The sequence below is a fragment of the Corvus hawaiiensis genome, chromosome Z (genome assembly GCF_020740725.1).
Source record: "Corvus hawaiiensis isolate bCorHaw1 chromosome Z, bCorHaw1.pri.cur, whole genome shotgun sequence".
Taxonomy (NCBI): domain Eukaryota; kingdom Metazoa; phylum Chordata; class Aves; order Passeriformes; family Corvidae; genus Corvus; species Corvus hawaiiensis.
The window spans coordinates 10,368,725-10,382,811 of NC_063255.1; the positions used below are offsets into that span (position 1 = coordinate 10,368,725).

The 14,087-nt window shown below is 38.9% G+C and overlaps 1 protein-coding gene across 1 annotated transcript in view; it reads right to left on the reverse strand.

Moving 5' to 3' along the window:
* The window catches only part of NNT (nicotinamide nucleotide transhydrogenase), a 44,400-nt gene extending 30,350 nt beyond the window's left edge, over window positions 1-14,050 (reverse strand). The window contains exons 1-8 of the mRNA XM_048292969.1: window positions 13,958-14,050; window positions 12,839-13,033; window positions 5,471-5,700; window positions 4,151-4,368; window positions 2,654-2,741; window positions 1,953-2,041; window positions 948-1,135; window positions 67-200 (exon numbers count right to left, since the gene is read on the reverse strand). Coding sequence (XP_048148926.1) covers window positions 67-200; window positions 948-1,135; window positions 1,953-2,041; window positions 2,654-2,741; window positions 4,151-4,368; window positions 5,471-5,700; window positions 12,839-12,989 — 1,098 coding nt within the window. The 5' untranslated portion in view covers window positions 12,990-13,033; window positions 13,958-14,050. The remainder of the gene's footprint in view (window positions 1-66; window positions 201-947; window positions 1,136-1,952; window positions 2,042-2,653; window positions 2,742-4,150; window positions 4,369-5,470; window positions 5,701-12,838; window positions 13,034-13,957) is intronic.
* Window positions 14,051-14,087: the final 37 nt, after the last annotated feature.

Genomic DNA, 14,087 nt, shown 5'->3' on the forward strand with positions numbered 1-14,087 from the left:
CACAGTTTACAAAACATGGTGGAAGTTCAGGCAAACCAAGAATGAACTGCAGATTAAAATGCTCACCTTATGAACATACATTTCTCCAGGCTTTGTAGTCTCAATATTTCCTCCTGCTTCTGCAGCTAAATCCACAACAACTGAACCTTCCTTCATTGATTCAATCATATCTTTGTTAAACAAGATAGGAGCTTTTTTGCCTGACAAACAAGGTATAGCAAGTTAAACACAAAATACGGCTTTCTATGTGTAGGAGATGACTTCTCTCTTTGCTTTATGTATAAACTTTAATTTTTTAAGCAAAATTTTCAAGTAATCACTACCTACGATAAAAAAAAAAAAAAATCACAGAAAGTTTGTTTATAAAGACAGAGGAGATGCTAGAACATCCTGCTCCAAAGCATACAAAAAAGTTATGCATGGGTAGTCTACCAAAGGTAAGTCCAGTTCTGTCAGCAAACCAACAGTCTTATCCAATCTTACAATTCCAGTCATAACAAAAAAATGGCCACAATATAAGTTGTTAAACTACAGACATTGTGCCATACAAAGCACTAAAATCTAACCTCTACCTTACTATGTTTCAATTACAAAAGACAGTACCATTTCAATCAGACTTGTTTCAGTGCACAAACTGTATAGCAGAAGTAGCAATGATGCAATAAATATGTAAGAGAATTATATATTCTTACTTTATTATTATAGACTCCTTTATAGTAAAAAAAACATGATGGTATTTGAGTCAGACTGATTGCCTATGAAAACAAAAGTTGTTAAAAAAAAAAAAGGGACACATTCTAAAACCAGGTCTTTTGTCACAAAAGGGTAAAGGTAAATGCTCACACAGATGTAATTCGCCAACCCCTCTGTTTCCATGGAGATGCAACTCCAGAATATGCAAACTTATTTATATAAATGAAAACTAGCATTTTTCACATAAAACATACCTGGAATAAGTGCTGTAGTGATGATAATGTCAACATCTTGGCACTGTTTGGCAAAGAGTTTCATTTCAGCTTCGATAAATTCTTTGGACATTTCTTTAGCGTAACCACCTTGTCCCTCTCCAGATTCCTTTAAATCTACTTCCAAAGGCTCAGCACCAAGAGACTTGAACTGTTCCAGGGCTGCAGCTCTAGAAAAAGTAAATTGCAGGTGAGAGAAAAACCACTACCTTAAAAATACATCATGACTTTACCAGTGGCTTTTGTAACAGTCTTCAGACAAGAGATGTAAAACTTATTCTAGTGTTAAGGAGACTGTAACCTAAGTCCTCAACTTTCTGTATTCAGTGAAAAAAGTAATCACATTGATAAATTTAGCTTCCAGACAGACTTGAACAAGGAATGAAGGCAGCCTATGGTTTCCTGTATAGCCAGCAGAGTTGCTCCAAGAAAAGCCTCAAACCTGAGGGTTTCACTGCTGACTAATGCACTTCTCTTGTCGAGACTTGGTAAATCTACAGCCCAAACTAAGGTGCCTAAAATGGGAAATAACCACAGAACCTGTGATCCTGTCTTTAAACTATGAGATGGGAAGTACTAGTAAGTCTTATTTTCACAGGGTAAATTGCTGGAGGAGGGGTGGACATGGGGGAAGAGGCATTTGGAGTAGTGGCTTTTTAATATTCTGTAATTTATTTTGCATCATATGACACCACAATAAATAATGAGACTAAGTTTCAGTGTTAGATGAACATTCACAACATGCAGAGAACTAAACAGAAATGTTCTTGCATCTCAAGATAACAGTATCTGGAGTGCTTAAGAAGGGAATTTTAAAAAGGGAAAAGTTTTAGACAGATTTTAGAATGAATAAAAAAATGAAGGACTAATGATGGCATAAAAATGGTAGAAAGTGAATTATTACTCAGTGCAGCACAAATTATTTCACTGTAATACAGCCACAAACAAAGTAATTTCAGACTGATATTACAATTTTCACACTCCTACCTAGTATCAAATCCACGAACCACTGCACCCATCGATTTTGCTGCTCCCGCAGAAGCCAGGCCAGCAACCCCGCCTCCAATGATCAAGACCTGGAATGATAAACCTCATCAACCAGCCATTTAAACAAGATACCTTCAGATAAAACCAAATTTACTTTGGCAGAGTTGCCCCATACATCCAACAATTTGAAAGCTGTAACTCCTAATTACACATATCTAAGAGCCAACTCTTTTGTAGTTAATTGTTTAAGTAAACACAGGTTTTCTCCTTGATTTATCTTCCTTTTTCCCTTCCCTAATTCTACTTTTATTTCTCTTCAACCCAATCCACCTGTAATTCCAATCAAGTAAACTTTTCCATTGCACTCCTCAATGCATCAGAAATACCAATCTCTGAATTTTCTTAACTGCTTCCTTACCTTCCCCCATTTTGGAAAAAAAAAAAATACAACTCCATATAGCTAATGGGATGTCTAAAACTAAGCAAACTTAAATAAAACTCAAATTATTCTATTATTCCCAAAACAAAATCACTACAGATGTGAACAAAATGTGGTATGAGAATAATTACGGTGATTTCTAAAGTTTCTAGAAACAGCCCAAAGGCAGGAAAAAAGTCTTTTAACACAGTTTCAGCAACAGTTACGTGTGCTCAGAAACTCACATATCCTTTTGCCACAGTATGTGTTTAATTGCACATACCTTTGCGGGAGGAACTTTACCAGCAGCTGTGATTTGACCTGTGAAAAATCGACCAAAGTGATTTGCTGCCAGGACCACAGCCTTGTAACTGTCAATCAAGGATGAACATATATCAGTATTTTCTCAGATTCAGTAAAATTCCATTCATTACAAACAATCTACATGATGAACATTTGACCAGAGCTTGTGTAGAATAAAGCAAGCTTAGTATTTTACTATTGAACACAAGCTTAATAGTCTTTGGTCATATTTCTTGCCTTTTTTTTAATCATGGAATGCATTTTCAGATATAATTTTTGGACTGCAGTATACTGGATGTCTCCAACTATTCACTCTCAATAATAAAATTTTACGTAAAAAATAAATGCCCAACTTGCCCGAAGTTAACTCTGTGGTCCTTAAAACTACCTTCCAAGGCTGTAACCTGAGGCTTGTTATGGAAGGGAGAATGAACAAATAACTGCAAAACTCAGAGTAACCCTGCAGCTAGCTCACTTAGACCAGCAGGCGCACATTCAAGAAAGGTACTTTGACCCTAAACTTTCTGGAGCTATATGGCTTAGGGCAAATAACCTTGCTACTTCATTTGCCCCATCCAAGCATGGGTAGCTGGACACCAAATTAATACATGCAGAGCTATCTGAAAATAAAGATTAATGTGTAATTTTTTCTTTTCTTAACAACAGGGCATATTTTCTTGCATTTTTACTAGCAGTGTTGAGGTTCAACAGTCCCATTCCACTCTTTTTCCTACCTCTAGCAGAGGGATATAGAGGTCTGTATGCCACAAAATTAGTTCAAATTTGGAATACACCTTGTACATTTTATACCTTCAAATATATTATGAATTTCTGTATTTTAGTAAAATTTCACCAAATGAAAACATGGGGAAGCTAACATGCACACAGACGTACACTGCTTGTGTGCACAAAATCTGGCAGCCTTCTCAAAGGTTTATTGTGCCTCAGACATCATCTAAGTAAAAGGACAAAAAAAATAATAACTAAAAAAACCAACCAAATAAAAGAAGCCAATAAAAGGATGTTGTACAGCAACATTTTAATTCACAGCAATACCTAAAATGCTAGTTGCAAAGCATGGAGACGGTCTGACAATATTTGACCTTTTGTTTGTAACTGCCAAGGCAATTGCATTCACACCAAGTGTTGTTTGGGTTAGTGAGCTCCTAACAACACCAGATCCTCATGACAGTCACTCTGTGCTCAAGATAATCTAGTTCAGAGCAAAAGGGCACTACACAAAACAGTCAAGGAATTAGAAGAATTGCATTCAGGTTTGTTAATTTTAAAAGCCTTGCTCTGATCTGCTGCAAAGCTAACCATAAGAAACTAGTGGTTTGGCACCTCCAATAGCACCATCCTGCTCAAAAGTGCTGCATGAAAACAGAGATGTAGAATCACTTTAGATATACCGAATATCAAAGCACATGATTTTAAACCAGCAATACTTAGTGAAGCCGAAAAAAAATAATCATACCCAGCAATGTTGGCCATGGAGCTAAGTGCATCATATCCCTGAGCAATGGTGACCCGTGGAACCTGATCCATAGCCAAGACAGTAGCTCTTTTTTCCGCAAGTTTTTTCAGGAGGTCTGGATTTTGTGCTGGGTAGATAAAACTAATCAGGGTCGCTGGCGTCTTGAAAAGATCTGCCTCATGTATACCTAGAGATGAGTTATATATAGGAGCCCTCACCTGACAAAAGACAGAAGTTTCCAAGTTAATCAGAGGAAAGAAATCAGAACACATTCCACTTCCTTTCTCCCAGCTTGCAATCTGTCCATTCCCATCCAAAAAAGTACAGAAAGAAGAAAGTATATCAAAGGCTATTTACACAACTGAACTGAGTAACTGCACTTCTCAGCTGCAGTCCACATCATGGAATTGGCTCTAGCTGGGTTGGTGACGGGGCAATAATTGTCAGCACACACCTTCAGAAAGATCTGATGACTTCTAACCAGCAGTCACTTGCTTTTATAACAGACAGCTACCCTCAAACCCACCATTTTTAAGCAAAATGATTACTCAACAGATATGACAATTAAGCTCCACAGGTTAAGAATCACTAATTAGGTTGCAGTGCATAACTACATATAGGGAATTTCATGCCAGATGTCCAGTAGATACTGATCTTCATCTATATTCACTCCCGAGTTTCTCACTTTTCTTCAAGGTGAAACCGACTTAAAAGGGTTGTTCACCCAGTAGCTCACAGAATTCTATGTTCAATGCTGATGGGACAATTTTAAACAGAGGAACTGAAGAAAGCCTCAACATCAAGGTAAAGGTCTTTTTTTTTTTCCTTCTCTGCACAACCTCAGACCTCTTAAGCATATCCGCTTTTAGCAGTTTTCCCAAATTTAGAAACATACTGTTGCTGTGGAATTCAGAAAAGTTACAGACTCATATTTTCAAAATTCCAAACCACTCTATCTGAAGAGTAACTAGAGTTGTATGTTACCAATTTTGGATAGAAGATTTCTTAGAGCAGGGATCTCATCTGATTAGATTCCAAAACCAGTATACCTCATTCTAGAAAACACAACTCCTCCTAGGTTGTTAAAAACTTGCTAAGAAATTATCCACAGGTTTTTCAATGCTGTCATTTACTCTTTTTTTAGTGGAGGTGCACACCTGAACTACTAAAAAAAATACAAAACTTGAATCAGAACTCAAAATGGAAAATGTTACTTTAAAGAACCTTATTTACTGAACTTTCCACAGATTATCAGAAAAAAATTACCTATACATTTCTCCAAAAACAATGTAATAGGAAATATACTAATAAAGCAATTACTTTCACAATTAAATCAGAAGCCAGAACTTCCTTGGTTCCCTGGATTTTTGCTCCAACTTGTCTGTAATGGTCATCAGAAAATTTGGAAGCTTCTCCAGCACCAGATTCCACCACAACATTGAAGCCTTGTTTAACCAAGGCTTGAACTCCAGCTGGTGATAGAGCCACTCTCTTCTCATTTTCAAATATCTCCTTGGGGACACCTACAGTCAGCTGTTTATAAGGAATTCCTGTAAGAGTGGCAGATAAGACAGCATTAGTTGTACTAAACACTAATTAACTGATATAAGGGACACTCTTCAATGTTGTACAGACACATGCAGACATGTCACAGTTAGCAGTTCTCCCTCCTAAGGGAAGAGGAAGCAGAATGCTATTTTCTAGGAATGTCATTTACATTTCCTTAAATTACACCTTCTTCCTAGAGATCCTTGTTCTTTCAGCAATCAGCAGGTCAGCACAATCAGCCACACAAGCAGTAACAAGTGTTTGGTGCAGTTTATACCCATCGGTGTTTACACAGTCCTGATTGTGTAACTGGCATTCTGATTTACACAATACCTGGTGTTCTGGTGATAACACATTCTACCTCAGGTCTGAATTTAAATCCCTCTCTAGTCACTTCCACATTATTGTGAAGAAAGAAATAAATGAGCTTGAACAGTGAAACTGCATTTTAACTGAGTATGCACGTAATGTATATCAAATTACAGCTGTAATATACATTACAGTTTGTAATGTATATCAAATTACATCGAATCACTGTGACTGAATGCAACATACGCACAAAGGACATTGAAAGGCATAAGTACATCAATAAACTACTCTAAAAGTTGCCACAGAAATGAAAAACATTAATTCAGTAGTAGTTGAAGAATAATGGAATATCCATCTACTAGTTTCTTCAAAAATATTTCTCTTCAAAGTTATTTCCTTGTTTTAACTTGTTCAAAGCTCCACTAAGTAACATCAGGAAACTGCTGAAGCTGAAATTTATGTTTTAGTTAAAGTTTTCAAATTACAAACATCTAACTTCGTTTGAGTACAATTTGGGGGCCTTCAGCCTAATATTTGGGAGTTCAAGTTCTCTGATCCAAACAAGTGTTTAAATACATTATTTATGAATACACAGGCTCAAGCAGAATAATCATACATAAAACTATCACACTGCTTCAATTACACTGACAGCATGCAATCTGACACATAGGATGAATCCTGTACCAGCTTTCACTGACATCTATCCAGAATTTAAACCTGGATTGTGACATTACTATGCAAGACATTTACAGCACATATATATTAATGAACTATAATTTCAGCAGTCTAAGCAGTCACTTATATTAATGACCAAGCAACAACAACAGCAAAAACCACCAAAGAAACCCCAAACCTTAAAAAGGGGAGGACGTTCATGACACGCTTGTTTTAAATTACAAATCTGCTTTTGAATTGTCCACCAATACTATGTATTGTGCTACAAAAAATTGTACCAGGCAAATCAACAAGGGAAAAAAAGCAAAAAACATACTACAGTATCAGAGCTTTGAGGAACTAGATTTAGATTTAAAATATCAAAAATAATTACCTATGAAATTGCACTTGTACTACAATGTGCTTAAAGCTGACAATCTGAAAATATTTTCAGTTTGAAACTTTCAAGATACTGTCAACATATTATGTTCTGAAAAAACAGTATAGTTGCTAAGAACTGGTACTTAAATACCTACCTGTACTTCTCAGCCTACTAACTCATTAAAAAAAAAAAAAAAAATTGAACACATCCAACAAGACAGAATGAAAGATCACCAGACAAAGAAGTTCATTACTTCCAATTGCTGCACCAGGGAAGGTTTTACTGAGCCACAGCAGGTTCAGGTTGGACACCAGGAAGAACTTCTTCACTGAAAGGGTGGTTAAGCACTGGAATGGGTTGCTCAAGGGAGGTGAGCAATTCACCATCCTTGGAAGTGTTCGAGAAATGACTGGATGTGGCACTTAGTGCTATGGTTTAGTTGACGAGGTGGTGTTCAATCAAAGGCTGGAGGCTGGACTTGATTTTAGAGTTCCTCTCCAATCTTAGTGATTCTATTATTCTAATTACTTTTACTTTTGTTTTGGTTTAGCTTTGTTTTTGAAATTTAACTAATAAAATAACAACAAATAGTTTGAAGATAGAAGTGGTTTTGATGTTTTATATGTTGGAGAACATTTAAAATGTTTTAATCATAAGACAACAAATTCAGAAAAACATACATTAAAAGAACATAAAGTCACAACAGGAGCAAAAATGCACATCTAAAACAACAGAGCCACAAAGGTAACAGAGCTTTGCAACGATTTGTTTCACCAGCATACACCAAATCTAAACATCACCGTGCAACTCAGGCCATACCTACCACAGCAGCACTAACCACTTGTTACCAGCTGTGGTAACTGTTGCTGTCACTCAAATTACCCTCGTCATTTGAAGACACTTTTCTCCTCATCTCTTCTAATTACTACACAATAAACTCCTGCTTCTGATTTTCACTAAATCAACTCGGTGGAAATGAGCTCTCTTGTCTTTTAGAAGCAGGAATGAAACCTAGAAGATTGAAATTTGTTAGGATAACAGAGACCAATCAGAATTTCAGAGGAAGTAACTCTAGGGTAGGATAGAATGCAAAAAGCACTGAGAAAAGTTAAGAACTGGAGTCCTACCTTCCCTTTCTCCTTTTGAAAATTTTTGTAGCACAAGAATGCCAAAGGGGAGGAAAGGAGGGGGGAAACATGGGGGAAAATAGGGGAAGGGAAAAACAAGGGGAAAAGGCAGAGGGGGAAGGGGGAAGAAGGAAGGGGAAAGGGGGAGCAAAGGAGGGGAGGAATAAATTATAGCATAAAGGAAATAGATAACTGCAAATCTAAAGGCATACAGACATTTTACTAAAGCTTTTATTTTTCTCAAGCAAATAAATTAATCTTTTTTTAGCTCCTAAGGTTCAAATGACAATAGATGCTTCTGATTTCCTTTTGCTCATTTGCTTTTGAGTGGAGTATCAGAAGAGAAAAGCAAATGGCTAGGAGTAACAGGACAGGAATATACACTCACTAGATGCCAGATGTGTTTCCTCATTCCTCACTTCTTTCTTTATTGGTATATCTTGCATGCAATAAAAATTAGTACAACTTTTTCAGATAGAAAGTATTTGCACCTTATTTAATAAACAGAATGATCACAGACCAGTACTGAGGAACATGCTCTTCTCCAATGCTCTGGGAGATAAAATCCAAGATAAATATCCAACAAGTCTCATTTGCCTCACCTTTTTTTCTTCTCTGTCCCACTACCAGACTTCCAGTAATCCATAAACACAGAAGCAAATGAATACATAAGCAAGCTGTCAGTTTGCCAGCTTTTAACTAGAGCAGGTATAGGACATTTTTCAAGTAGACTGCCCTGAGCTTCCACATGATTCAGCACCAAAATGGAGCAGATGTCTACAGCTCAAAAACAAAGATCTATCTTAAAACTTCAGTACAGGTCTTGGGAAGAAAGGGTTAAAAAGCAGCACACAGGCAAGGAGGATTGCAAAGCTCCCTTTCAGCTGGAAGTAACTCTTGATAAGCCTATGTGAACAGCAGGCCTGTGATGATTTACTGGTGCCTGTGTCTCCGCTTGTTTTCCTCCGCCTGGGTGCTGCTTCAGCAATACCCCGTTGGCGAAGTAATGGAAATAAATTTACTCTTTGCATTCTAGACATGAGTTTGTGGCTGTCCCAGCTGCCTGTCTGCCCCGACACACACAACATGGTATGACGAATACTCCGGCAGGAGGAAGCTTTGTAATTAACACAGATTTGGTTTCTTGAATTCAGCAATTTCATCGAAGTCAATAGTTTTGAAAGATTGAAATCAATGATTATAAATTTAGGACCTTGATTTAGGTTTTATTTTGAGGAAGCTCATTTGCTATCCTTGCCAGGGGTTTAAAGTTACAGGAGAGTGTGAAGCCTACAAGCTGCCTTTCTAATCCTTCATGTCAGATAATCTCTTTAAGAACTGCCTTGAGTATGTTTTAGTGACTTACTGCTTTACGACATCATGGACATCTTCCAAATACTGACTGATATACACATACCTGGAGCACCTTTTAAAGTCATGAAGTTTTTTAATATATTGAGTAGAATATACACAATACTTAGATTCTGCCACTATCAGAAGTAGAATCATTAAATTCCACAGGTCTTAGAATGGAATATAGATTCCAGTGAAATGCTGTGGTATATACAAAATTCAGAATTTAGAAAAACTAGTAAGAAGCCACTCTCTCATTCCCTTACTATAGTGCTAACTGTGTAATGAGGACATATTCAAACTTCAAGTAAACAAAACTATAACAGTGACTTTCTCCATGTAACTTCTATCTACAAGAATCTTAGAGAAGATTCTAAGTTAAAACTACAGCAAAAAAATACAGGTTTTTACCTCCTTAACCTGACTTTGGGAAGTAGTCTGCAACGAAATAGTATCAACAAGTATTAGAGAGTGACTTAGGGAATAGGTAAAGAAGTTTTGACTATATGCCATATGTTCGGGGATTGAAAACAGGATACATAACCTGCCTATTTTTTATTTACTCTGACAACCTTTAAACAAACCATCTCACCTGTTCTGAAGATGAGGACATATTCCGAAGAACAGCAATATGATGTTGGCAAAAAGAAAAAAAAAAAAAATGGTACAGGAGATTAAACGAACACCTGATCCCTCCTATTACATAAGCAAGGAATTTAAAAAAAAAAAAAAAAAAATGAAATTAAAGGAGAATATTTCTTCTTTATAAATAACATAATGCTTACCTAGAGAATTAATTGAAAATGAACTGTTATAGGTTTAGAAAAAAACCAGGAAATTTTAAGAAATAAATATCAAAATAAAAAGGATATTAAAAATCCCAAAATAGAAAGGGGTAAAAGTCACAGAGCTGTAGGACAAACCAATCTGGAAGTATACTGGGAAGCTCAGAGTCAGTCACTCCATATGCACCTTTCCCATGGCTTCAGAAAGTTTTATACCTGTTTCTGAAGCACCTGGTCATAGTGACTATCTGGGACAAGTTATGGGAATACTTGTTTACTCCTATATCAAAGTTCCTATGTTTCTAATAAGCAAGCAGCAGCAAAACAGCTAGCAGTACGAAAATTATCCATCTTCCAAGTTTACTTCTCAGCTGACTCCATATCTCTTCTCCTCAAGCAGCTATTACTCTTGTACATAACACAGCCTGGATGGAAAGAAAGCTAATCTGAGACGAGAAAAATAATAACTACAGCCTTAAGAAGAATCACTGTGACACTAGTCTTTTCAGAAAACTTACTCTTCTTAGCAATACAGTGATTTTACCAAGTGTTACTATAATCAAAGATAATTTCTGAAAGAATAAAACACAGTTAGTTTGTATCTGTTACATTTCCATTCAAGAGCACTTAAAAACTAAATAAAAGCAATAGCCCTGCTTCTAATTTGTCATTAAATTGCTGTTTTATCCTTGATTTGTCCTCTACTGAATGACAAATCACATGTTACCAAAGCATACTACAAGGACAGCTTAATTATTAACCAAAAGACTACCAAACTTGTAATTCCCCATACTGAATAACTGCATTTCATGAATACTACTAATCCCCAAATAAGGGCTTCCACACAACAGATCTGAAGGGGTAGCACTGAATGTTTAAACACATGACACTAATCAGAATTCTCCATCCTTGTGGAAAAATTTTTCAAAAGTGATTCTTAAAAACAAGAAAATTCACACACACAGAGTAGCATACCAATTTCAGTAAAACTGTAGAGATTCTTCAGCTTCAAGATGAAATTTGTGGTCAAAATCAAACACAAAATTGATTCCAAACTCAAACAAGGACACTTACCTGGGATATTTGAGAAAGAACTTTGAACCTAGTTTCCTATGCTCCAGTTTACACTCCCAACCAAGGGACAATCTGCCCTATCAAGACTGACAGATGTCTCTTTCATTCAGATACTTAACATGGAAAAAAAAATTCGGAGCATTGCAAATCTATCAAAAAAATTCTGGTTTCATCACACAACTGTGATACAGATTTATCAGGAGCCCTCAGAGTAAAGAAATTTCCTCTCATCACATTTCTTCAGAACTTCCAAAATCTTCAGTCACCAAGTTGAAAGGACCACAAAATGCACCATTCACTGTTAGTATTGCCACAAATTCTATGCAACACAGGCTTCTCAGAGCTATTTCATGCTACTTTTGTGTCCCATGTTTTCACAGCCAGACACTTCTATTTCCAACAACACTACTTTCCTAATACTCTCAAGTATCTAATGCAGTTACCTACTGTCTACATTTGGAAGAACCAAACATCATGTGTGCAATCAGTCCAACTCTCCACATTCACGTTTTGCAGAACAAGATTCTAGATCTGCACTGAAGCAGGGTCTCTAAATTCCAAGGGAGACATGACCCATGCAGTATTAATGGGCAAAAATAGCATTAAACCTGCTTTATGTATTCTTCAGTGTTGGGGTTTTAGGAGTTCTCCTTCTGTTTCTTTTTCTCTTAAAGAATTTTCCCTATATATGTTGCCAGGGGGACAAATTACTGGGTGCTGAAGAGAAACAAAAGACTTGTCTTCCAACTATCAGGTTATGCATAGCATAGAATAGAGAAAAAAATTGTCAGTTCTGATCTTCATATATTAGGCTCATATTAAAAACTGGAAACAAGGGTGCCCCCTTTCCCAGGTTTTTTTTTTCTGAAAATACCTGAACTTGTCCATTATCTGCTGAAATGCAATTTGTGCAAATACACTAACAAACCCTATACATGAAGATACAGATCAATAGTTTTTCAAAGTGATACAATGTAAGTGTTTCCTAAACAAAGAAGTTTTTTTCAGATGGGATAATAATGTCCACGTATACTTATGCTTGCAGATGCTCTCTTTGTGAGGTCTGTATTTTCTCTCATGTACTTACAAAGAGCTGCACTACCAAAACTACCAAAACTCATGGGGAACTCAGGCTTTTACTAAGAAAAGCATTTATTTAAATACTTCCTTCAAGCAGGGAAAGTATTAGCAGGAGCTCGGACACTCTACCCACAAAAACTATTTGGATCCAAAGTATCCATAATAAACACAAACACCTTCTGCATAAGTCCTATAAAGCCAGTCTAAAATTGTGCTGCAACTGACTCAAGTATGCTGCTGACATGCTTTAAGAGTGTTCTTTCTATTTTAAGTCTTTTCTGTACTAATGCAGATCTGAAAGAAAGAAAAAAAAAAGAAAGAATTTATATGCATGTTTTAAAATAAAAGATTATTTACATTACTTCAATCAATTTACCTGGCTTTGGAGCTGCCTGAGACCCAAGCACCTGGTGGGTTCTAAACATTCGCAAACATGGAATCTTTGCGGAACACGCCTTTGGTGAGAACACATTGCCAAAAACAGGAGCTGAGCACCCACTGACAGTGACACGCAGAAGGCTCGCCATTGCACCCAGACTTCACAACAAATTCCTTGCCACGTATGGAATCCCTGGGGCAAATGTGAAAACAAATCAAGAGTTATTAATGACACTGGGCAGAAGGCACGTAAACGCAGCAGGTTTAGGGCCAGTCGACTGCCAGTAGCCTAGAGACAATCACTCCTCACCACCTTTATCTTTCTGGCTAGAAAACACAATCAATTTTTTTTCCAAATTAAGTAAGACAGCTCTTAACCAAAACAGCTGCCGTGACGAGCCGACCTGGGGATGGCACTTCTGCGACTCAAGGCCATTTTCTCTTTACACCGTTGCTCGAAAACAGGAACCGTGGCACAGGAAAACCGCGGCGCCCCAAGGCACCAAACAAACGGCTCCAATCCCTGCCAGAGCTCCCGCAGGAGTCACCCTGGGCGGGACATAGCTTGCAGGCGTCCGGGAGGCTCAGCAGAGCACGCACTCGGGGCGGGACAGCCGGGCAGCGGGCAGGGGAGCCGGGAATGTGCTCTTCCTCCGGAATCCCGCCGGGCCCCCGCGGCAAGCGGCCCCTTCTCTCTCCCGCCGCTATTTATAGCCCGCGGCCACCGAATGACCTTGGGCAGGCGGCTCGTCCCCCGCCACGCACTGTCCCCACTCGCGGGACAGCCCGCAGCCGCCACCTCCCGCTTCCTGCGCCCGGAGGCCGCTCCCCGGGCCACCTGCCTCCTCCCGCGTCCTTCCTTCCGCGCGTCCGTCCTGCCACACTCCCTCCCTCCCTTTCCCCCGACAGCGGGACACCGCTGTCTTCTCCCCACCAGCGGCTGGCCCCCGCACGCACGGGCAGAACGCGGCGATGCCGACACAGCCCCACACGACGCCGCGCACACGACGCCGCGAACACGCCGCGAACACGCCGCGAACACGCCCCGCACGGAGCCCCGCACGGAGCCCCGCACGGAGCCCCGCACGGAGCCCCGCACGGAGCCCCGCACACGCACCGCCACAGCCCCGCACGACACCTCGCTCTCGCCTGCGGTGCCGCCGCCGCGGCTCCGACCGACCTTGGGGCGGGGCGGGGCGGGGGCGGGCCCGCGCCCGCCAACCCGGAAGGACTGAGGGGCACGCGGG